The sequence below is a fragment of the Rhynchophorus ferrugineus genome, unplaced genomic scaffold (assembly GCF_030347505.1).
Source record: "Rhynchophorus ferrugineus isolate W39M unplaced genomic scaffold, kcgeb_rfMv2 rfM3, whole genome shotgun sequence".
Classification (NCBI taxonomy): Eukaryota; Metazoa; Arthropoda; class Insecta; order Coleoptera; family Curculionidae; genus Rhynchophorus; species Rhynchophorus ferrugineus.
In genome coordinates, this window is record NW_027472582.1 from 45,279,797 (window position 1) to 45,304,946 (window position 25,150).

General features: G+C 31.1%; 1 protein-coding gene across 2 annotated transcripts in view; it reads right to left on the reverse strand.

The window, feature by feature from the left end:
• The window catches only part of rk (G-protein coupled receptor rickets), a 331,265-nt gene that overhangs the window by 61,036 nt on the left and 245,079 nt on the right, over positions 1-25,150 (reverse strand). For both annotated transcript variants that reach the window (XM_076401101.1, XM_076401102.1), the window contains exons 3-4: positions 15,069-15,140; positions 2,785-2,856 (exon numbers count right to left, since the gene is read on the reverse strand). In XM_076401101.1, coding sequence (XP_076257216.1) covers positions 2,785-2,856; positions 15,069-15,140 — 144 coding nt within the window. The remainder of the gene's footprint in view (positions 1-2,784; positions 2,857-15,068; positions 15,141-25,150) is intronic.

Consider the following 25,150-nt stretch of genomic DNA (forward strand, 5'->3'; position numbering starts at 1 on the left):
AAATGATACGGCACGTGTAAATTAATACGGACCGATGATTTGTCTTCGCTAATATTATAAACTTCCGCGTAACTGCGAGTTTTTCCTACGTAACGAGCAGCGCGTTGGGTTAGGCTTATTTTCAGTCCGCTGACAGAGCTATATTAATGTGGTTCACTAGGAGATTTCCCAGAAAAATGAAACATAGACGAATAAATAATATTTGGAATACAACCGCAAAAATATTAAAACAGCTGTAACCAATTATATAAAACTAATTTGCAAATTATGTGCAATGATATTTTGGTTTGATTGCTTTTTCTGTTTACTTAATGTGTCTAGTAACATAAAACATGCCTTATATTTTTGATATTTTTTAAAAAGTATTTATTTATACTCATTTAAGTATGTGTAAAAGCGAAAACTAGTTCGTTTATATTTTCTCGATATATTTATTTTAAATACAGACAAATACATGTACCATTCGAGGAAATCATAAATCGCTCCGAATATTCACCGTGCTTAGAATTCCATCTGGCAATTTGATATTTTAGACCTTTTAATTTTGGGTCGCTTATGCTTTCTGAAGACATTTCTGAAGGCGCGATGGTCAGAGTCGCTATCTTTTTCTTATTCAGTTTAGCTTATTGTGTTTGGTGCCGTCCAACCTTACTCTTGTTCAAAGAGTATTTCAGTTTTCTTTTTTTAATTCCCATCTTTTCAAATCTCTATTTATTAAGTTCTATGTATTATTTTATATTTATTAGTGTTCTTTTATTTCATTCATTAATTTCGTTCATTAATCTTCATTTATTATTCTATATTTATTATTCTCTATTGATTATCTATTATTTATTTATTTATTTGTCCATATATAGGTATCTATTTTATCGTTCTCTATTTTGTTAATTATTCGAATCGTCGCATATTCTCCATTATTCTTAAATTATGGCAAATCAAAGATAATAGTTTTTTGGAACTAATACTAATAGTTCATAATTATGAACAGAAGAACGTCAAAGTGGCTAAAGTTACTGATGTGTAGTTATGATCTATGGATAACTTGAAGCATACATAAACGTCACCGAAAGTGGTTTCTGTCGGCTCTTGGTGGCAGCGTATCTAGCGTGTGGCCTTCGGGCTTCTCCCTTGTACGCATTACACGTCCATCATTCGTCGTTGGAGCTGTAGAAGTAATAACAGTACTGGTCATTTATTTATTTATTTTGAGTATTTAGCTTAATTCTATTAGCAGATCTCGCGCGTTACTTCCTTTGATCTCTTGCACGTCATTATTGTTTGTGTTAGGACATCAGCTGATACATCGTGCGTTACTTTCACTTCGTACTGTGTGCATATGTCATACTTCATATAAGTACGGTTGATCATTGCTATCAATTATCGCTATTATCGTTATTATCCATTATATTTTGTTTGTTAGCTATATACATACATTTTATGTGGTTTATTGACTATCAGTTACCGTTATTGTCTGTTTTATAATGATTGTCTATCAATTATTGACAAACTGTGGTATGAGACTAATATTAAACATCCTGGTTACTCTATCACTTTAATGCCTACCATTATAATCGCCTTTTCTTGGGATTATCAGTACCATCCATTATCAGTATTTATCGATACATTTATTTATCGATATAATTAGTATCGATACTATTATAGCTGACACTATTTTAACTGTTAGTATCATTTTATTTCGAAATTACTTGACAATATCAAACTACGTAATATTTCAATTTTATTCACTAATTAATTTTATTCAATTTCACCCTTGTCATTGAAAATTGGTTGAAAAGTAGTTGTTATATCATTTATTTTGATCTCTGCTTTATTGAAGGCAATTAATTGTTTATTATTGTTTTCTTAAATTTAATCTTTATTTTACGCCCTGGATTTAAAATCAACCCTACATGCATTATGAAATAGTTCCAAAATCAGTCAATATCACCATTGAGCTTAAAAGTGCATATTTCTAAATTTCTACAGGATTTTTAAAATCATTCTTGATGAACTTATACTAAACTCAAACGTTTAGTTTCATAATATTTGAAATAAAGTATTATTCAAGGTCTCGATATATTGTTGACCTGCAAAAATAGCAAGCAGTCACACTTTCTTAAACCAAATAAGCAATGAAAATATTTTGTAACCATGATTTTGTTTTTAGCTAAATATTAAAGTGCCGTTGCTTTAGTGTAAAGTTAGGCGATGTTAGATAATGATCGTAACATAACAATTTGTTTTCCTCTCTTATAATATATCTGCAGTCACAAGGACTTAATATATTTATAAAATATATTAAATTTTAAACACTTTTTCATTTCTTACTATTTCATAGTTATAAAATCAACTTGTGTTTCCATTGGCATCAAATGAAAACGCTAATTATCCAACTAGGGTTCATCTAGACAAATCGCTTACATGTTGAAATTTGGAAGACTTCCGAAGCATACTATTCTGATAATTCTCTAATCTATATTATGAAAAATTATAATATACCATAAACAAAAGTAATTTAAACATATTTAATTAAAATGTTTCTTGGTATGGAACTCAGATCTCAGATTTCCCGATCAGAACACATATCATATAGATTAGAAAAAGATCAGAATGGAATAATGGCGGTCAATATTAAGTAATTAAAATAATAGCATAACTTTTGAGAATCAAATATTGAATTGATAATTTACAATATTATAACATTAAATGTTCAATAAATAATTCAATAAAGTTCAATAATAAATGTTCATTTCGCACTAGGTGTCACATTTAGTTAATACTTACAGTCTTTTTAGTTGAATATTTTTGGCAAATGTTTTGGAATGGATCCTTTCCAATTTGTTATCTGATAGAGTTCTGAAAATAACAATGAACTAAATTAGTATATGTAATTAGTGCTAAAATAAAATTATGTCTGTGTGAAATAAGTTGGATTAAATGTTAACGTTTTTAAATAGGCATATAATATCTAGTTCATGTATAATAACTGTAGTAGTAGTGCTTGTAATGTAATAAGAATAAATTATGAATTATATATTTAGAAAACTATATATAGAAAGTTGCTGCTTTTATAGGGATTTAAATGAAAAATAAATAATTCTTTTTTAAATTTCTGCAAAATATTTTTTTTAAATTTTAAATATCATGGACGTAGTGATATTCGAGCTTATGATTAAGAAAAATCAACAATGTAAAATATGTTTGATGTTTTTTTTTTAAATTTTACTACAAAAATATATTTAATACACACAATCGTGTTGTTCTAGTAATACATTTTACAACGTAAAGGAGATATATGGTTCAATTTTAAAGAGTTAAAGAATAATGACAGATTATGTATGATAATCGATGATATGGTAAACCTCATCACCAAGTAGGTGATTTCCACAAGCCACTGTATACAGCAACATTGCACTATTAAGGGAGGTTTGCAAAGACCGGAAATATGTTAGTCGGATGGGGTAACGTGCGGACTATACGGCGGATGTTTTAAATTTTTTCCACTGAACTAATTTCATCCAAATTTTGCTGAGCCACTAAAATATGTGTGTAGTCCAGCATTGTCGTAGTGTAAGAAATGCATTTTCTATTGATTCACCGTTGGCTTTTTTGTTTACCCTGGCTTCAATCCAATTAGTTGTACAGAGTCGGATTAATGCTTTGGTCTAGTTTGAGTAGTTGATGAACACGATCATAATGTTGAAATGCTTAGTTTACCTTTATTGGTATCAATGATACTTTTAAAATGTTTTATAAAGCTTCTCCGGACCATAACTAAGATCTTTTTCGCATGTTATTTTTCTACGTGCTCCATTTTTTATAGTATATAATATTTTTTTAAATGCTCGATTTTGTTTCGGCTTATCGCCAATTGTTAATGGGAAACTCGACTCATATGTAAATAGTTTAAAATATTTTATTGTTAATATTTAGTTATGTGGCGATGTCGATCTAACCCGATATATTTGAACACCGAAACTTTAACGTTAATATTGAAATTTCTCGAACAACAAAGAACAAACCAATTCTTACACTTTTCATAACTAAAAAGTTAATTTAATTACTCATTTCAAATACATTACAGCATCACATAATTTCGGGAGCCATAACTTTGGACTGGGCAAGATAATGTTACATGGTCATTAAAAAGATTTTATATCTAAATTTAATTACTCATTTTATTACATTAGTTCATCAACTTCCAGGTAAATCCACTGTTGGCGAGGAGTTGTAGAATTTCGACGTTTTTAAAATCATGCAATCGTTAGTAGCCTATATATTTTTGTGGTTGTCATACCATAATATCCATGGGATGCTAACAGTGTTGCGAAGAACTTTGTTTTGGTAAGTTGGTATCATGTTAATTTTTTTTTGTGTGACCGCATGGTTGCAACTGCAGTTCCACACTGACTTCAAGATTTGTTTGTATAATAACAGTTTATTGTGGAGTGTTAATTCAGATTGTCGTCCATGCAACCATTACATATGTTTGAACCTCATACATACTTTTGCTCATTTCTGTTCAACAAACGCTTTTCAAGTGAGCTTGGCGTCTCTCATTAGTGCGCAATCAATTATCACAGGCCGAAAGTCTATTTTTTGACGTGAAAACCGCTTATTTAGCTTGCAATTTTATTCGCCATGTTTTAGTTTGCTTATTAATGTTATTTACAGCTGTTTGTACTTTATTTACAGTTGTTTCAATATGGTCAATTGTAACAATTAGCAAATGTAGCCATTGTTAGTGTTTCACATTTAGGGATATTACTAGTAGAGTAAGTACAACATAGGCTCAATGACACTAGCTGGTGACACGCCCGCATGTATGGATTTAAAATCTGAATATTCGACACCATATCTTATTTTGAAATGATGATTGGAAATATAGGATTTGAGGATCTGTCTCATCTTCTTCTCATCTTCTCATCTCATAATTTGTTTGACTCTTATTTTCTGGTCCATATGTAGGTGGGAGTATATTGCAACAATTCCTATAAAATTTCCAATTAAAAGGCCATTTCCATTATAATAATAAGATAATTTAGTTTTTTTATTTGTAAATACTTAAGTCCAATGTGTTCTAGATGTTCATTCGTTTCACCAATTTAAGTAATATTCACAAGAAAGAAAATAATAAAAGTCATTATTTTTATTTCTTAGTATTTCAAATATTATTTTTAGATTATAATTTTTATTTTAGAAATGAACAAACAACTAACAACAAACAAACCTGGAGAAGTCACTCTCTCATAATGTCAGCATATGGAATATAATTATTTGTTAATGGACGAAAAGAGCTAAAAAAGGACACATATAAAGGGGAAGAATATTCAAATGTATTCTTCATAAATATTTTCTAGGGACCTTTGGCTATATTAAACAAGGATAAGAATGATTAATAAATTTTTTAATTTTATTATGTATTTTTGGGTAGGTATATCCTTTAATCGTTCTGATACTTTTTAGCGAGGTAAGTAATTTACATATAAATCGCCTTTGCTCGTGCTTCTTATTCATTTATATTTTTCGAAAAGGGTCATTTATATCAGTCTGACTCATTTCAAGCTGGTTCACTAAGGATAGGTCTCTAAACATCTTTTAACATAGTGTAGAAGTCATTATGAAAATAATGTTTAATGTATATTTAGTGTGATAATATTAACTAACTTAATTATTTCTTATTTAGTTATTTATCAGCTATCGTCTTGTAATTAAGTCTATAGTTTTGTAATTAATTTTATTTACTAATAATGTTGCGATAAAATTGTGGTCCCTGATAAATTCTTAATTCATAAATATTTCTTACAATATTTTTCTAATTACAAATAAGTTGTGAATGTAAGGTTTAGGTAAAATCCGTTAGTATAAATGTAAATTTTAATGAAACCCAGACTATTTTAGATAATTTTCTACATTTTTTTACTATGCTTCTGAAAACATGGCTACTACTACGAAACTACTACAGTACTACGAAACCTTGGTAGTGACCTAATCATTGATCAGTCTTTGCACCTTTATAGTATTTCGAAATTGTGTGCCAGGTAAGCGGCAATCAGAAGGCAATTGATAGGATAATATAATATAATATCGAAGGCATAACTCTTGCCATGGGCGACCTTGCGTATGATACTTGATATTACCGTGTTTTTGCAGCAATACGTAATTCAATCTGTTGAATTAATATAAGTAGACATCTGCAGTAACTGCTTCATTCAATTTTCGTAGCTTGTAATGCACTACACCTTTCTTATCTCTCCATATGTACAGTAAGATTACGGCCATGAATATTCCGCCTCGCTGTCGATGCGGATGGCTCATAAATAGAATTCTAATAGTAGGTCTACATTTTATCCTCATTAACAATATACTACCTGAACATATTTTGTAAGGGCAATCAATCAAACTACGATGTTAAAACAGCATAGTGGTATTTTTAATCAATTCGTATTTGAGGGATATCAATGGGATTCGGCAGTAACAGGTCAATTGAAAATTCTCCGGTCTACCATAGTAAAACACATATTTTTGGCAAAATTAGTTTTTTTTTTGTTCAACATAATTCCCTTCAAGGGTAATAAACTGATTATAGCCACCCTGCAACTTTTCAATACCATTTTTATAGTACGGTTTCTCCTTTGCTTCAAAATAGACCCCAGTTTCGGCGATCACGTCTTTATTCAGCGAAAATTTCTTCCCAGCGAGAATTCTTTCGAGATCTAAGAGGAGAAAATAGTCGCTGGGAGCCAGATATGGAGAATACAGAAGGATGGATGAGGAAGCAACTCGAAGTCAAATTCATGGATTTTTGCCATCATTTTCACTGACTTGTGACACGGTGAATTGTCTTGATAAAGCAGCACTTTCTTTTCTTCAAATGCGGCTTTCATCCTTCAAACGGTCCAATAACACCATGTAATAGTCGCTGTTAATGGTCCTTCTTTTTTTCAAGGTAGTCAATGAAAGTTGTTCCATGCGCATCCCAAAATACATACGTCATAACGTTGCCAGCCGACTATTGCGTTTTCCCACGCTTTAGAGCGAGTTCATCGTGTGCACTCTACTCGGATGATTGTCGACTGGACTTCGGAGTGAAATGATAGAGCCATGTTTCATCCATCGTCACAAATCGACGCAAAAACTCGGGTTTATTACGCTTGATCATCTTAAAATACTCCTCCGAATCATCAACTCATCGTTGTTTTTTGGTCAAAAGTGAGATCGCGCGGCACCCACATTGCACAGAGCTTTCGCACACGTCAATTATTCGTGAAGGATATGATGTACAAGTTTAGTTGATATCTTTAGAGTGTCTGCTATTTCATTCAATTTCAATTTACGGTCATTCAAAATCATTTTGTCGATTTTTTCCATGTTTACGTCGATAACAACCCCTTTTGGGCGTCCACTGCGTTCACCGTCTTCGGTGATTGAATATTTCACCACGTCTAAACTTAGCATACCAATCCTTGATGGTTGATTTTCCTGGGGCAGTGTCCGGCAACTCAGCATCAAGCCAAGTTTTTGCTTCAACTGTATTTTTTCCCTTTAAAAAGTAATATTTTATCAACACGCGAAATTCCATTCTATCCATTTTTTTCACAATAACAAAAGTTGCTTCATTCAAAATGCTATAATTCACAAACTAATAATTCGACAGCTGTCAAATTTATACACCTATCTTTTAAGAGTTAGGGCTAACTAAAGAACATATGGAATTATTAATTATATCTAGTAGCGCCATCTATGTGTCAGGCTGGGGACATTTCAATTGACGTGTTACATTTATTTCAAACAGCAAAGGTAATAAATGCCGAAAATTCAACTTTGGCCCTTCTATGATTAGCATTTATGTATACACTAAGTAACAGTAATACTAAATGTAAAACTGTTACTTCATGTAAATACGTCTAACACCATCGAATTTAGGTTAAGTTATTTCATGATTGTTTCCAGTGATACTTCGAATTTTTACCAATCTAATTTATCTAATCAATATACATGCGTCTAATACAATTACAATTAAAAACATAAAATACATCCATGCCATGGTGGAATTTCGCAACCATTGCGGTTGGAGAACATTGTTCTTGAACCGATGTACTAAAAAATAAAACAACAAATTGTTTAAAAATATGGAAAAAAATACATCATAAAAAGTTATGAGTACACAATTAGGACTGAATAATCTAATATTGACAGCTGAATAATAAAATTTGTTGAATGAAGCGGTAAAAATATTTTGATATCTAATGCTGCTATATAGTTGCTTTTTCTTGGCGATTTTTGTTGTTAACAATAACTGTTGACTATTTTAGCACTATGCTAAGTTAAATTAGGTATATAAATTAATTTTAAAAGATAAATAACAAATTATTTTTAAATATTTGTTATAATATTATATATTTGTTTGATTTATTAAAGTGTTACTGTGGTTAAATTGCATCGGGTACATTTGTGATCAACTTCATGTTGAAACCGTATTGACAGGCTCCATTTTTCGGTATATGTCATTTCGTGGATGCGTGAACAAACAATTTTTTTAAAATATTTTTTGACTCTTTTACTTCACTTTGTGCGAAGTTTATGACAACCATGTTTTCTCGATTTCAACATATGAATACTGGTTTCGACATTTTAAAAGTAGAGCGTTCTGGTTTGCCAGCCCAAAAAAAAAATAATTTGAAGACACAGATTTGAAGTCATTGCTCGATGATAATCCGCATAAAATGCAAGCATATGCAGAACTATTGTGAGTAACATAAGGAACTTGTTTAATCGCAAGAAAAACATGAGAGTGATCCAAATGCTTGGATATTTTATGGCGTATGAATTGAAACCAAGAAATATATAAAGGCGTTTGGTCATGAGTGAAATGCTACTTCAACGGCAAAATTGGAACGTTTTTTCGCATCGGACTGTTACTGGTGATGTACTGAGAATACATTCTATTGAATTTTCACAATAAAGCGTGTAAGTCCAAAAAAATCCTTTAAAACTAATCTATAGGTCTAATACAAAAAGTTCGTGAACAATAATGTCAACAAGTTAGTTTGATTTGTTAAGTGTAGAACTAATAACATAACGCCATTTTAATATTCAATACTTCATTTTGATTAGTACATATTTTTGGAGTACATATTGTTCTGTTATTCTAAAAGAGTATGAAGAAAATTCGAAAATGTATTGTTCGGCGTTTTTGCCATGTTGAGAATTATTTTTCCTTAAAAGCCTCAGCGTCGGTATAGATGTTCTTTAATATTTCGTGCTGTGTGCTTGGAAGCAGACACAGAAAAATCGCCCCTGTAAATAATGTACGACAGACGTATAAACAGACGGGACGAGCGGACAGACAGAAGAAAAATAATTTAATTCGGGTGCTGGAGCTGTTTTATTGGATGATTTCGAAATGTCCGTCTAAATGGGGGTATTTGGAAAAGTGCATTCGCCCATTACTGTTGCTAGACTTCGGAGAAGGTCGACAAACAGTCGTTAGTTAAGGCTTCAGTTAACGTGTAATTACTTGTTTACTTAATGTCGGTACTCAAATTACTCAATCTGTAAAGGTTTTCCGCTTCATTTAATTTTATTTTCTGCAGGGAGAGAAAGCATGGTACTGAAGTTATTTCTTATTTGCGAAATTAACTTGTTGAAATTATTAAATAAGTGCATCGGACGACTTTTATTATTTCTTTTTTGCTCAGATTTGTGTTTGTTTTTAGTTTATTGTAGTGATTTTTTTATCATATTTTATCATACTTTTTACCAACTTGGATTTTTCTGTATTGGAACTACTACTTAACGTGGGCTCCTAACCGCGGCCTTCGGACTGGGACAGTTTTCCTTGCCGGATCTTGCCTTAACCACAACCGCAATTATAATCAATCACAAACATACATTTATGACCATGCTCTAGCAGGATTCGAATCCGTGACTACCGGAACAGTAGGACTGTCCTGTAGTTTTGAACCATGCAGGCAGATTTAGTATTTCATATATATTTAAAAAATAACAGAATAATGATTAGAAACATTTTACATGAATATAGGGCCATACAGCAAAAATAATTATCATCAATACGTTTCTATGTTTATTGTTCCGTTGGTCTGTTCGAAATCCACTCTTAACAATAATGTGGATTTCCAAAATTCAGTATATAATAGTAATTGTTTGATACCAAGAATAAATTTATGAGCTCCTTTATCGACTATATTTTATAATCTAGTTTGTGTACCTACTATTCATTCTTATCAGCTTTGTAGTCTTATATATATATATATATATATATATATATATATATATATATATATATATACACTTGAATTAGAAATATCTTGAGAAACAATTATATTAATCATTAATGTAGATATTAGCAGGTGATTGATGAGTGTATCCAAGATTACTCCAGTGAGGTCTGGTCACATTGAAATGGACGGTGATAGCTTACTAAGTGAAACATTTTTTGAGAAAATATATGGATCAGACAATTATTTAGGTCTAAGGTAAATATTATTAGAAGTGAAATAACGAGACTAGCAAGCTATTCTTATTCACAACAATATATAAATTCGACGATGCTATTACTTTTGAGACATAAAAATAGTATATAGTCCCCATTTTTAGTGTTACTTTTGAAGTATCTGCTTGTATCGCTATTTTAATTATTATTTGGTTAAATGGATCAATGGATAATCTAAATTATATCAGGAAAATCGTTTAAAGTTTCAAAATCATTGTGAGAGACTATAGTATATATAACATGAGCTAAATATAATATCGTCAGTACCAGCTTAGAATCTAAATGAATCTGGTATATCGGTTTATATTCACACATTTGGTTTGTTAATATATAGCATATATCTTATGATATATTATATTTACTAAAAGTCTAATATTTTCATTTCCACACCATTTTTTGCTAAAATATAATAAATATTTTGTCCGAATGTTTTCCTTATTCGACATATGTTTTACACATGAAATAATATACACATACAATGTTGTAAAAACACCTGATATTAATCAGCAAAAAACCGTAACAATATGTTTATTATTGCTTGCTTGAAGAAAACGTTTAAAGGTATGTTATGGGGCGAAGGCGAGGCCCAGCAGCTATATTTTCAAAATTAGTAATTTATTTTTAAAACTTTTAACTTCATTATAAAAAAATAGTAACAAGATTAGACTTTTTAGATATTTTAAATTATCCTCATTTTCTTAACATTACTTTTATAACAGAAATAATAAATAACGTCTATCACAGTAACCACAAAATAAAGACATGAAACAAATAAAAATAATGAAATATATATGTACCAATATTCATGAAAATTATAGAAAAATAATTGTAAATTATGTAAATTACTGTTTTCTACTCAGTGTTAGTTGATTCAAAAATTCTATAAAAAAATTACTTTAATATCGCGAAAGTTTTATACAGAAGTGCTAAACTTTTAAGGCTAAAACCGAATTTGTAGTTTAGGATATCGAAAAGATACTGATATTTCCGACATAAGTCCAACAATTCTTACATGGAGATTTGTAAACTTTCAAATTCACTCAAAAGTGTAAAAAATATCTGAAGGGTAAAAACTGAAATGTGCCTAGGAATCTTAATATAGACATAAAATATGGATGTCGATGTACGTGTCTGGAAAAATAATAAGTTATTTGAATGGGGGTGCTAGTCTTTCTCCTAAAATATTTGTTTTTCAAAAATATTGATATGGTAAATGCGTCCTGATATGCCACAAGCGAAACACGATCATGAACGGCACAGAGAAAGAAAAGAAGATAATATAAATTTATTAGAAAATCTCTTGTTAGACGCGTAAATTGACACTTGACACTGTCATTATTTCGTCTTATTTTATCCACGTGTAAGCATAAATATTATGATTAGATAAGTGTTTTTTTGACATTATAGAGAAAGCAGTTTTGCTAATAACTTAATATATTTTATCCATTTCTCTATACAACATTACTAATTAAATAATCAACTAGCAGATAAATATAACGTGCGGCCTTACGATATAAAGATGACGTTATCGATATTTGATGATTTTTTTTGATAAATACATATTTTTCAGTCTTTCAGTTTTTCATATACCTTTACATATAATTTGAAAGAAGCGTTACTTTACAGGATTTAAAAGTGATGATATTGATGTTCATGACAAAGAACGGAGAACCTATACAGTTGGAAGGCAGTTAATTGTTCGACGGCCTTTCGTCCAATAAAGTGAAACTCTCAAAGAACATTTAGACAACTAAACAGTTAATGAATCAACTACTTTTAGACTTTTACCCACGATGGCAAAAATGGGAAAGGCGACCACATGAATTAACTGAAAATATCATTTTGATGTTTACATTTCGTGAATTCATTATTAGTCGGACATAAAGACTTTTTTTATGGAATATTGTAACTGGTGTAAAAAGTCAAGAGGTTTTATGAGTTTTTGGAATATTTATGATAATATAGTTTTACTGTGCATATGGAGGAATTATGCGCGGAATATAGAATTAAACTATTTCCGCAGACGCTTACCGACATCAAAAGCATTAATTGAACGATATACTATTGAAAAAACGTTCAGAAATACCGAGTAACACTCGGCCATATGTTATTCACAACTCAAATATATTGCTGCAGCTAGAATGGGAAATTCTGCCGCACTTAACTTATTCACCGAACATAACGTTGTCACTTTTTGAGGTCGATGCAGTATGGTTTGGCTAGTATATGGGTCTGAAATATTGAAGAGGTGCCAAAATTCATCGATGATTGGATTGCTGTCAAACCAACATCATCTTTACACGGTATCATCATGTTGCCAGAGGAGCTAATGAAGAGAGACAAAACGTAGAAAATGATAGAATATACTTTAATTAACACACATTGTACTGATTTTTTCCTTTTTCCTAAAATGCCTTTTTCATGTGAAAAATGTTAGAATATATGCCAATATCTAATATTTTTTAATAAAGTAATATAGCTTTTTTTCTAATAGATGGCTTCAGTCATATACCAAATCAGATAGTCATATACTTAATCAATGAATTCATAATATAGTGCGTTTGAAAGTCAACAGACCACACAATACAACAATAGTAATTAACAGTTAATATAATATTCTAGATATAAACACAGAACATTCTCAGTCAGATTACTTAATATAAATTAATATAAATTTATAAGAAAAGGGAAAATGCAGCACAGATTCATCACAAATTTTATAGTGTTTATGGCAAATCGTGGTTTAACAAACACTGGAGTCAAAATTGTTAATTGATAAGGATGAACTCGTCCAATCCCTGAAAAAGTCGTTGAAATTTTTAAACAACGGTTTAAATTGATCATTAAAACAGCGTTTTACAGATAAATGCATTTTTTTCAAGGCATGATTACGGACAATGAAAAGTGGATCAGGTGCAATAATAAGGCGCGAAAAAGATCGTGGTCGATTCCTGGAGAAACTTTACAAATAATTACAAAGTCCACATTGACGTCAAGGAAGGTTATCTATATATTTGCTACAATTGGAAAATAAATATTATGTTACAAAAAAAGTGTCCAAAAGTGTTTAATCCATTATTGAGTAAATGTTGATTAAGAAGAAAACAGAAAGAATATATTATGGTTATCCATCCATGGTTATAGGTAGCAATTTATGAAATCATAACATTGGGTCTAGGGAAGAGTTCATTTCGTTTGGAAACAAAATTCAATTGTTTTTTTATACAAAGTTAATATTATTTTATTCAAATCAAATATGCTCCCTTATTTTTCCATTGGTTCTTTCATTTTTGCCATCAGTTCTTTTGAAAGTAATTTAACTCAATTGAGAGAGTTCTATCGACAATGATAGTCAGGGGATGCTACGTCTGCAACATACGGCGACTGCATCAAATAGTTCCAACCAAGTTCTATCTACTAATATTTAATGAGGCATCAAATAAGTCTGGGGTTGAGCGTTGTTATGATGGAAGACAATACCTTCCTTATTCTTCAGATGCGGTTTTTCTGGAATTGCATGACGTAATCTCTAATTGTGCTTAATACAGTTAATTATCAATAGTCTAATATTCAGTTAATGTTCCTCATGGTGAATGATTCTATTCAAATTCCACTTTATCCACGGTGTCACTTTTTTCAGCTGCTCATGGCTCCTCATCTCCTCTCTATCTAGGCTATTTTACGGTTCAGATTATTGTCTGTGATTCAATTTTCATCTATTATGGCATGTTCAGCTTGAATTGGTATACATATCTTGATTACTTTGAGGTTTTGTTAGATTGTCGATTTCATCAAGAATTTCATCAACTTGATTCTATACCAGAACGTGTCCAATCTTTGACATCAAAATTACATAAAAAAATCGAGTGAATATTTTCGCAAATCAAATTTCACTGTATATAATTTCACTGTTTTGTACACTTTGAAAAAATAAACTTTCTTAGCCATAACATCGCTACAATCTATGTTTCCTGAATTTTTGTCTCTACCGATGTCATATATCGAGTGACCATGGACTATTTCCAGAGAAAATTTACCTATTACCTACATTACTACTACATTGGTGTAAATTACTGAAGATAAGACGTAAAAAATATGCTAACGAGCTTTTCGTCACCTCGCAATCAGTTACGAACACATGAAAGTGATTTAATGGTATTTTCTATCTTATCCACTGTGTACATCAGATTCGCGCCTTTCGAATACCATTTGTGTCGATCGACAATTTGATTGACTGCAAGAACATTTAATTTATTATTGCGGAATTTGGTTAGATACTAATACGTGATATTAAGAAGTGAAATACTATGTCTAATATATTTAGATAAAGAAAATATAGTGAACGACTTTTTACGGCGGGTTTTAGATGAGCCATTTTACAATATGTCTCCGACAGGGTCGTAAAGTGATTGAACGAGTATAAAGCTGGTAATATGTCTGTCCAAGATAAATCTCTGTCAGGGTTAGTGCCCTATGATATTGTTTTTCATGGATCAATAAATGTTAGCAAGGTTATCATCTAAATTTCAGGAATTCTATTAGTAATACTTACAGGTCTTCAAGATGTAGAAAGTGCGATAGAGACGTCTCATTTAAAATTGTTATGTTGTTACTAGTTAAATCTCTGAAACAAAGGAAAGAAAATATTAAAATTATTTCAATATTTTATATGTATAGATATAATATAATAAAATTATATGTATATATATATATATATATATATATATATATATATATATATATATATATATATATATATATATATATATATATATATATAAATATACATATATATATTTAAAATTTTATTTTTAAATATATTGGGGGTAGATATCAGTCTCAGCAGTTTGTTAATTAAAAACATAAGTATATACGGTTTTGGACCTGAGCAACCAACAACTGTTTAGAAAGTAAATTCAGAGGCTCAGTCCAAATCAGTAACCCGTTTTTTAAAATTGGTTCTAGTTTTAGAAATATTCAATAAATTCATTATTATACCATTTCTTAACATTAACGGCCATTTAATGAATTAAAAGGTATAAATCATAAATGAATAGAGGTTGAACTGAACCTGTTCGTATTAGGGTACAATAGCAATCGCTAATTATTTGGGTCTAGATATTTCGGTGATGAAGTCGGAACTGTTGGCCGATGATGAAGATGAAGTTCTTAAGGCAGTTTTTACATTCGGACAAATTAGCAATGGATCACTGTCCGTACATGGAACTATCCTCGACGTGGTGATACGTCAATGGATTTATATTGTGCTATTTGTTTTTTACATTTACTGTTATCTCCATAACATTGGCACATAAAATGAAAAGTAAGCATTTTTACAAAGTGTCTACTTGTATAGCTTTATTCTGCACGCGATTCAAAGCAAATTCAGTACCCATAGCTTGTCAGTGTTTACTATAGAAAAGCCAAAGTACTGCAAATACTCATCTTTGTCCTGATTTTTTCACGTTTACCGAGCATATGGCATCCACACATTAATTGACCTTGCAACCCTGCCTCTGCATTTTCATAGGCTCCGAAGCACAATTAGAGCACAAAAAGCAAGTTACAGATGATGGTTAATGCCACGTCCCCACCTGGCCGCCGTTAAAAGAGCGAAGCCACCATGTGTCATCACCATGCGCGATCTGGGAAACTAGAATCAATCTTGACACACGGATTGAATATCTGAGGCATATATTAGGGCATCAAATAACGTTAAGAATCAGTCTTATTTGCTCGGGTCCAAAAGTTGATCCGAATTCATAGTCCGAATTATTATTGTAAAAATAAGTGGTAAGTTTTCATTCTTACAGTCTTATCATCTTCTACAAGTAACCGATGAATTTCATCTGATTTCTTTAAATCGTAGAAAATATTCACAAATCATGTTTAAACTATGCTAAGTATGATTCTAATGTTTCATGGAATGATACTGTTATTAATTAATAGTGACAACTGCATTTGTCGAACGGTGAATTTTTGTTTATTTATGTAATAATGATATTAAAAGTAAAAATGAAAACGGTATTCAAACACGCAAGGCATCATTAAAAATATATTTAATTGTCGGAATATTTTGACCTTGGTGATCAAGTTTTTTAAAATATTGTAAGAGATGAGGTTAATAATGCTTATTGGGGTTAAAAAATTGCGTTCATGAAGAGTTTCATTTAAAAAATTAAATAACTCAATAACGATGTGGTGTTATTTGTATAATATAAAGCAAAGGTTGTTGTCTGTGAAAGACCGCGGATATCATAACATTCGACATGTGAGATTTGCTTCAGCAATCTTATTTTAATCAATTATAAAATATTTTAAATCATATAACGCTTTTAAAAATTATAAAATTATAGATTTACATTTAATATTACTGAGTCATTCAGTGTATAGAGAACGCACAAAATTATATTTTGGAGATTTATTATTTTGTACTTTGATTTAAAGAAATTTACTACCCAAGACCATCAAACACTTTTATAAACTTATGGCGATACTGATCATTGATTTCCCAATTATTGGTTTTAGATTCAACGATTTAACAGTGGTGGCTTTAAAGTGTGGCTTATTGATATAAGAAAGCATAGATTTTGCATAGATTACTAAAATAATTCGATAATAATAGATCGTAAAACTTAACTCAAATAACTTTTAGACAGCTTAGCTGTTGATAAATCAACTGGTTCCAGATGTTTACGCACTATGAAAAAGATCCAAAAGGAATGAAAAATTGAATGAAAATACTTTTCCGAACTGATTCAATATTGCGGTTTAATTGCTTGCAAGGCAATATAGAAGAAGTTTTTATGGTTATTGGGTAAATGGCGGTGAAAATTCGGTCTACTCTGACAATTTGTAGTCCAAAAAATCATGGATTAGTCTAGGAGAGTCAAACACATCCACACTGAAGTGGAATATTCGTGGCCATAAAGTTTTACATATGGTCGGATTAGTAAGATATCCCCAGCCAGCGCACCCACCAGAACTTGAGATTACCCCTTGCTCAGATCGATGAAATTATTGCAACATCATTTCATCGTTCTATCGACACAGAATATTGTAACAATTTTTCTATAAATTTCTTTTTAAAAATTGTTAAAATACATGCAAGCACCTCTTATAATTTAATTTTAATAGTTAATTTAAAAAGTCTTTAAAATGACGTATTATATTTAATGTAATCTATTATTATGACATTCACAAGGTATTACAATTATTCCAGGTATGTTTCATTCAATTGCTTGACAACATAATTGGCAACCTTGTTGTGTATAATGGTGTTGAAGTTATTATTAATCTATAGTTTTTTATCGCTTTAGACGAATTGATTGACATTTCGCGACTAGGTAGCAGCGGATTGTGTAAATATTGAGTTATACACAGAGAAGGACTGTAACAGACACGAAAATTTATATATGATGATTTAGTGTTGAATGCTATACAAATATGGGGAAAACGATATAGATTAATAAGAAATAATTAAATATGTGTGTTGTTAAAATATATGTACATACTAGATACCGATGTTTAATCAAGTTTATCAATGATTTAAATTTTTGTTTGAACATACGTACAGGGATATCATAGCGATGATTTGTATGTTGTATCTGTACGTTCAAATGGGCCGCCAACCATAAACATTGTTACTTCATCAACAGTTGGTACGTTGTATCTTCCTCAGTTGCTTTCTTATGGCTTTTTGTCTGGTATAATGACAATAACGCAGTTGCTGTTTTTTAATTATTGGAAACGGTGCTGAGAAACTGGATCAACGTCCCCAAAATTGCCACAATTTCTCTCATCTCCATCTGCTCGATGGGGTTGTATAATTCTGTCTTAATATTGCTTCTCGTCACCCATAAAATGTATTTTCAACAATGTTGGATCGGCATCAGGCTTTGAAAACACAGAACCAATTTAATGGTACACTTGCCCTTAATCCTTTAAGTTTTCAATGGTTCTTGTGATATAATTAATAATGGAAGTGAAACTTTTTCAAGCATATTCGAATGTGACGTCCTTCTCGTTGTTTCACTCTATTAACTCGAAGACGGTCATTTTGTTGCTATCGATTTTAATTTACACGTGTGTTTGCAACCTGTTCTCTTAAACTTACATGATATGTCAAATGCTATTGCGTAGTAAGTTCTATTTAACGGATGGTTACGGAGTATTTCTCCATTATATGTACGTCGATCAATATTTCTTGTTCATCCTCGAAGACGTGGCATTTTGTTTTAATAAATGCACAACAAAAAATATAGTAAGTTAAAATTTATTGAAACGTAGTATGGACATGAAAGGGAAAGGACATAAAAGGGCTAAGTCAGCCAATATCTGAAAAAATATTTCAAATTTAACAAATAAAATTACAAAACACACAAAATTTTATTTAAGTCGGTCACACCGTTTCGGAGGTAAAGGTTGGAAAGGGAATTATTAATTAAATTAAAGTTTCATATGTTTCATTTCTGGTAGTGTCCTGATATATTTTCTCTTCTTGAAGATTTCTTTATGGCCATTTCACATTGTGACACTTCACATTTTTTCTTTAAATTACAGTTCTTCCAGTTTCAAGACAGACAGCAATAATGCCAAAAACGTAAACTAATATAGTTGGTTTGGCTCTACATTTGTAGTCACTTATGTGTTTAGTATTATGATAGTAGCTATATATAACTAGTATATAGTAACTAGACCTAGTTAGCTAGGTACTGGTAATAGTTATACATGAAAATAAAAGTTTATTCAATGATAAATGCTAATGTGAATTCAGTTATAATTATTATAAACTTTACTACAATACATATTAACTAATATGATACCCTATATAATAATATAACTTAATATTGAATATTACCTATATATTTTGTATATTCTAAATAATATAAACATATATTAAATACATGACAAAATGATAATTAATGTTTTGTGGATATCTGGTCTACATTTTTAGAATTAAAAAATAAGGAATACATTATTATAGAACATCTATTAATTAAGCTGATCGTTAAGAATTTTTCTTTCAGACAAGGACCACTAACAACCTTTCAACATGCGATACAGTTGACAATAATGTCCAAATAAAACACTTTGAAATCAGTGTTAACATCTTAATGAGGGCGTTCCATCTCCGCAACTGAACTTGTCAAGTTAAATGGGCCGGCTCGTTTATTTGGAGTATCGGAAAAGCCACAAGCAAAACAGAACCGACAAGGGTACGCGGGTCTAGAGGGGAATGGTAATTACAACGCATTTCTTCCTAGCCGCGCAAACCGGCACACGTAATTGCCAATTCCGTCCTTATTGCGTAGTTCACAGCCCATTTTCTTGGTGATCTGTTATTACATAAATTCTGTTATTTTTAATACTTTAGCTTAATTTGTTATCGCAAGTTGGATTAATATTAATGGCGTTGCTATTAATGTCTCAGAGGTGTTCATTTCCTGTTCTGAAAAATGTTTGGTTTAAATGGCAACTGATAACTTATTACATCTTTTCAGATACACAAAAATATTTTTATATAAAATTAAGATCCCATTTGGCCCCGCGGAACGGACCAAATGCTTTTTCTGTTTTACGACTGCAAATAAATGTTATTGTGAATATTCTGGATATTTATGTACTAAATAAAATTATTAGGTTTACACATTTTATTGTGAAAAGTATTGTCCATCGATAGCCGCTGGTTTTTTCCATCCTTCAGGTAATTTACGGATGCCATCTCGAAAGAACGATGTATATTTTAAGGTTATCCATGAATATATACCCATTTGCTGATATCTTCATAAGAAATGTAGCGCTGCTCAGACAGGTGAACACTCATATGTTGGAACAAGTAGTAATCAGAAATAGCAAAGTGTTGAGAATATGATATGAGGAGAAACACTTCCCATTTTCGTATTTCTAAAGATGTTTTTATTGGTTTTGCAATACGTGATCCAGCGTTGTAATGCTGATGGGTAATAGTGTTGCGTCTTTGCTCGGTCCGCTTTCGCGTCGTGCTTGGCTGAAACCAATTGTAGCCGTTGGCGACCCCAACTGATGGTCGAGTAATATCTTCAAATCCTCGTCGTTAATCTTTTTTTGACTGTCCAGTACGCTACTTTTCTTCAGTGTCAAAATCACCACATTTAAGTAAGGAAGTGTTGCAAGTTTGCAAGTAAGCAAAGTGTTGAGAATATGATATGTGGAGAAGCACTTCCCATTTTCGTATTTCTAAAGATGTTTTTATCGGTTTTACAACACGTGATCCAGCGTTGTAATGCTGAAGGGTAATAGTGTTGCGTCTTTGCTCATATCCCGGTCCTTTTTCGCGTCGTGCTTAGCTCAAATCAATTATAGCCATTAGCAATCCCAATTGATGGTCGAGTCGAGTTAAAACATCAATACAAGAATCCATGTATTGAAGTCGATGGAGCATGATTGTCATAAGTTTCACGGAGCATTTGTTCAGACAACTTTTTCTTTAAATTGAAATAAGAAAGTTAGACTTACTGCAAATATAATTTACTCGATACAAATTCGGCGCATTCAGGAAATGTTTCGTTCACATTTAGACGAAATAAAACATATTGAAAGTTGAAGGCTTCAACATGAATTTGGCTACATATACCCAATATGATTAAACAGTATCTGTTGTAAGTCCTTTAAAATTAATTTAATGACCTGATAAGAAAGTTAATATAATCACTTAAGTTAAGTTAAAATACAATTTTTCATATTCTTTCTAAGAAATAATAACATTTATAAATCATGAGATAAGATGAGAACAAAATGTCACTAGTTTTTAGGGGCTTTCTGCTCGAAATAAGATGAGTTATTTTATTGTCCAATGAAGTAATTATTAAGTGTTAATTATTATAAGTAATTAATTATTTGGTTTGTAGTTGGTTCGTTTTAGTTTAATAATTCAAAAGTGTGCAAAGCTAAACATAATAGTTTATTAAAATTAGTATTTTTCATTGAAAATACCTAAAAACTCATTTTGTTTTTGAGTTTATATATGGTCGATTTGGGAAGATAAAATTATAAATTTGCTCGATTATCACGAGGGAGCTTTAGATAATCAAAGGCAAGTTGGTGAAGCCTAGCATATTGGCGGTGTACGTTGAAGAGAGGAAGTGAATAATCATAAAGCGCAACCAAATGTGTACAGTGCAAAATAGTTATGCCAAGTCAGTGATTACGACTCCAGTGATGCTGTGTATCAAGAAATTGTGGACAAACGGACGGCATATAATAAGCCTGGAAGACGCTAAAGCAAAACTTCGTCAGCATCGTCCAAGGTTCAATTATTTAATATATATATATATATATATATATATATATATATATATGCAAAAATATGCAAGCCATATATATTTTAAAATTGACAGGTATGTGGAGTGCACTAAATAGTAGACTTAAAGCTAAACATTAAACTAAATTACCTAATTTAATACTAGTCTACAAAATAATTTCAAATCAAGCTGGCTTTTGTTAACAAGAAACGAATTGAAAATATTCTATCTATTAAGAGAGTAACTATGTATGTTAGAAAATAATTTTAAACAAATGATCTAATACAAGAAGATTAAATACAAAAATAGGCTTAAGCAATGTTAAAAGTTGATACACAACTGCTGATAAACAACCACGTAAAAATCCAATATTAAAGAAGAACGAGGACAAGGCAGTAGTGATAAATGTGGTGGATTAACAATGTTGCTATGAAGCATGTAACAAATAGATCATATTATTTTGTCAGATATGAAGCATTTAGTTAACCACTTTGTATTAAAGCTGCTGGAAAATAATCTCTAATAGGAAAAGTAATTTGATTCTCCGCAAAATTAGAGGAGAGACGCGAAGAAATAATATTGAAGTATGTCTGTTTGTGCTAAATATTTTAAAAATGTTGTTCTCTCTTCTAGCTACACATAATCAAAATAATAGTAGTGAATTTAAGACCTGCTGCAGTGTCCTTAGAGACTCCTGATTAATTAACATTAAGTGGGACACGTGCAGTAAACGGAAGACTCTACAAAGTAACTGTAGCGACCTTGAGGCATGTCGAATTTTACATCGTAGAATAACGGTCTACAAAATATCCAGAAATATAATCCCAGATGTTGAAAACGGGCGGGGTGCCAGCAGCGCCAACGAGAACCCGATAACGAATAGCTGGCAACCCCGAGACGTTTATCTGGGATGTTATTGAAGGGTATTTCCATTCATTCAGTACTCGCCTATCGTTTGGTTTAGACGTGCCACCATCGACTGCCCAAGCCTCGTCAACAGGTAACACCGCTGCCATCCGTTTTATTTAATTGTATTTCTCACATTTTTTTTTATATAGCCAATAAATAACGGTTACATAATGTAAACACCACTGTTTCATTTCGTCTTACCTCCATTCACCGAGCCATATCAATTTACCCTACATAACCATTAAACCGTTAGTATCTGAAGTTTAAGCTGATGCATGTTTCGTTGTCGAGGACAAATTTGATCTATTACAATTGTATTACGAGCGAACGAGTCACCAAGATAAATCACGTGAAATCAAAGCTCAACAGAGACGACAAGAGAGACGTCAAAAACTCCATGTGAGCTTATATCCACAGACGTGTAGAACTTTTGATGGCTCATTCGAAAAGAAGCGTTACCTTGTTGTGTTTAACGAAATTACAACTATATCTATTTTTTGTACAAAAGCCAGAGATGATCGAAGCCATGGAGGATGTTCTAAAGTATGTCAAAACATTGAGACATTCATTAATTAAAAATTTAATTCAAGCGATTTTGAGTGACAATGACAACATAAAAATGGAATTACGCTTTCGCAAAATTCACAAAAAAGCATTTTATAAACTTTTTCATTTCCAATTGTTTAATGGAATAAGGAAAATTATTTATAATCTTCAACCATATTATATTAATATTAATAATGTAGCGCATTTGATTATTTAGTCAAAAATGTTGACTTGAGATAAATATTCTGAACTGTTCTAAATATAATTTCTATCATGAAATATGATGGCCCTTTAATAATGTTCCTGTCTTCGAAAGGAAAGAAAACTATCTAGAAAAGTAAATCTAATTAGGTATAAATCATCGTTAATATATATTTAACGTTGAAAGGACCGAATAGCTTCTCCAGATATAGGATATATCTCATGTAGGAAAATAAGAGTTAATCTTTCCGCATTTCCAGAGTTTCGTATATCGGCAGTATATCAAAACAGACGAAAGTAGAATGAAATAGATGATATGAAATATAAAATATGTGAAGGAGTCTTTTGTTTCTCGAAATCAACAATATTTATAGGAAAAATTAATGCTATATTTCATATTGTTTCTGAATGTACAAATGAAATTTAGATGAAGATTTCAAGGGGTTTTAAATTTCCCTAAATTTATTTGTTATTGCGTAATAAAGACTATGTTTGCGTCGTTGAATTTTGAATACTAAATTATATTTAAATTTATACAATTTAGAGTTACAAAATTAAACATTACACTTCTAAGCTAGACCGGTAGTAACTTATATATTACTTTGAAGTAATTTTATTTAGTTTCGTAGTTTCATTATTCGTGCTTTCAAAAAGTGCTGTCAGGTTTCTGTATTTGCTGTCCTTCATTCCGTGTTCTTGTCAATGCATCAGCTCTTTTTGATTATTGATTGTATGGTCCATAGGAGAATTTAGAAAGACTATAAGTGGACTAATATCAATGCATATCAGACGTTATTGTTACTGTATCTAAAATTTCCTAATAAGAGCAGTTCTCGATGCAGTGTGATTTCAATTTGTCATACGTTTTAATAGTGATGATTGAATAATATGAATTTCTCCTCTTCTGAATCTTGTTTACAATGTCGAGTAAATTGATAAGAAATTTGGTTTAGAGTTTTTGGTGGAAGAGTTAGTTTTGCCAAATGGTTTTATGATTATTTTATAGACTGAATAGTGTGACTAATTAAGAAAACCACACAATGGAATAATAAGGAGGATAAATGAAGCTATTTCAAACAACACCAAAGATATCTAAAAGTGAGCAGATTCTACTAATTTTTACACATCAAAAGACGATGATATACTACTGATATGTTCCTATGTATGTAAAGATTGTGTTATAGAGCCGCTAATTACGAGTTTTATAGATCGTTAAATATTTGTACTTGAACAAAGTTAGTGTATGGGCGTGCAAATATGAAAGCTTGGATTACAAATGCTACCCTTGAATTTGAAAGCTTAAGTTACGAATGGAGTAGAACAAGTCTTTGAACTAATGGAATAAAATATTATGCAAGAACTTTTGAATTGTAAAATGAAAGTTTAGCTAAAATTGACTTGTATGAAAAATTGAGTTTGCGTTCAAGCGAAGAAGAGATTTCAAAGAGTACTGAAAATCGCATGTATCTCGCAGTAAACAAGCATTTAACTTGGAAAATATGAATTTTTGTTTAAGAGTAACAGATGGTTTCTGCTTTGTGATCGTTTTAGGGACATTGCTCCCTTTATGGAAGTATTATTTTCAGAGAAATTATTAACAATACAGCTAAATCGATTTGTAACATTTTTGGAGTTTGGAATGTATCACCTATAATTCAATGTCAATTATCAGTCCATATTCGTGGAATATTTACGA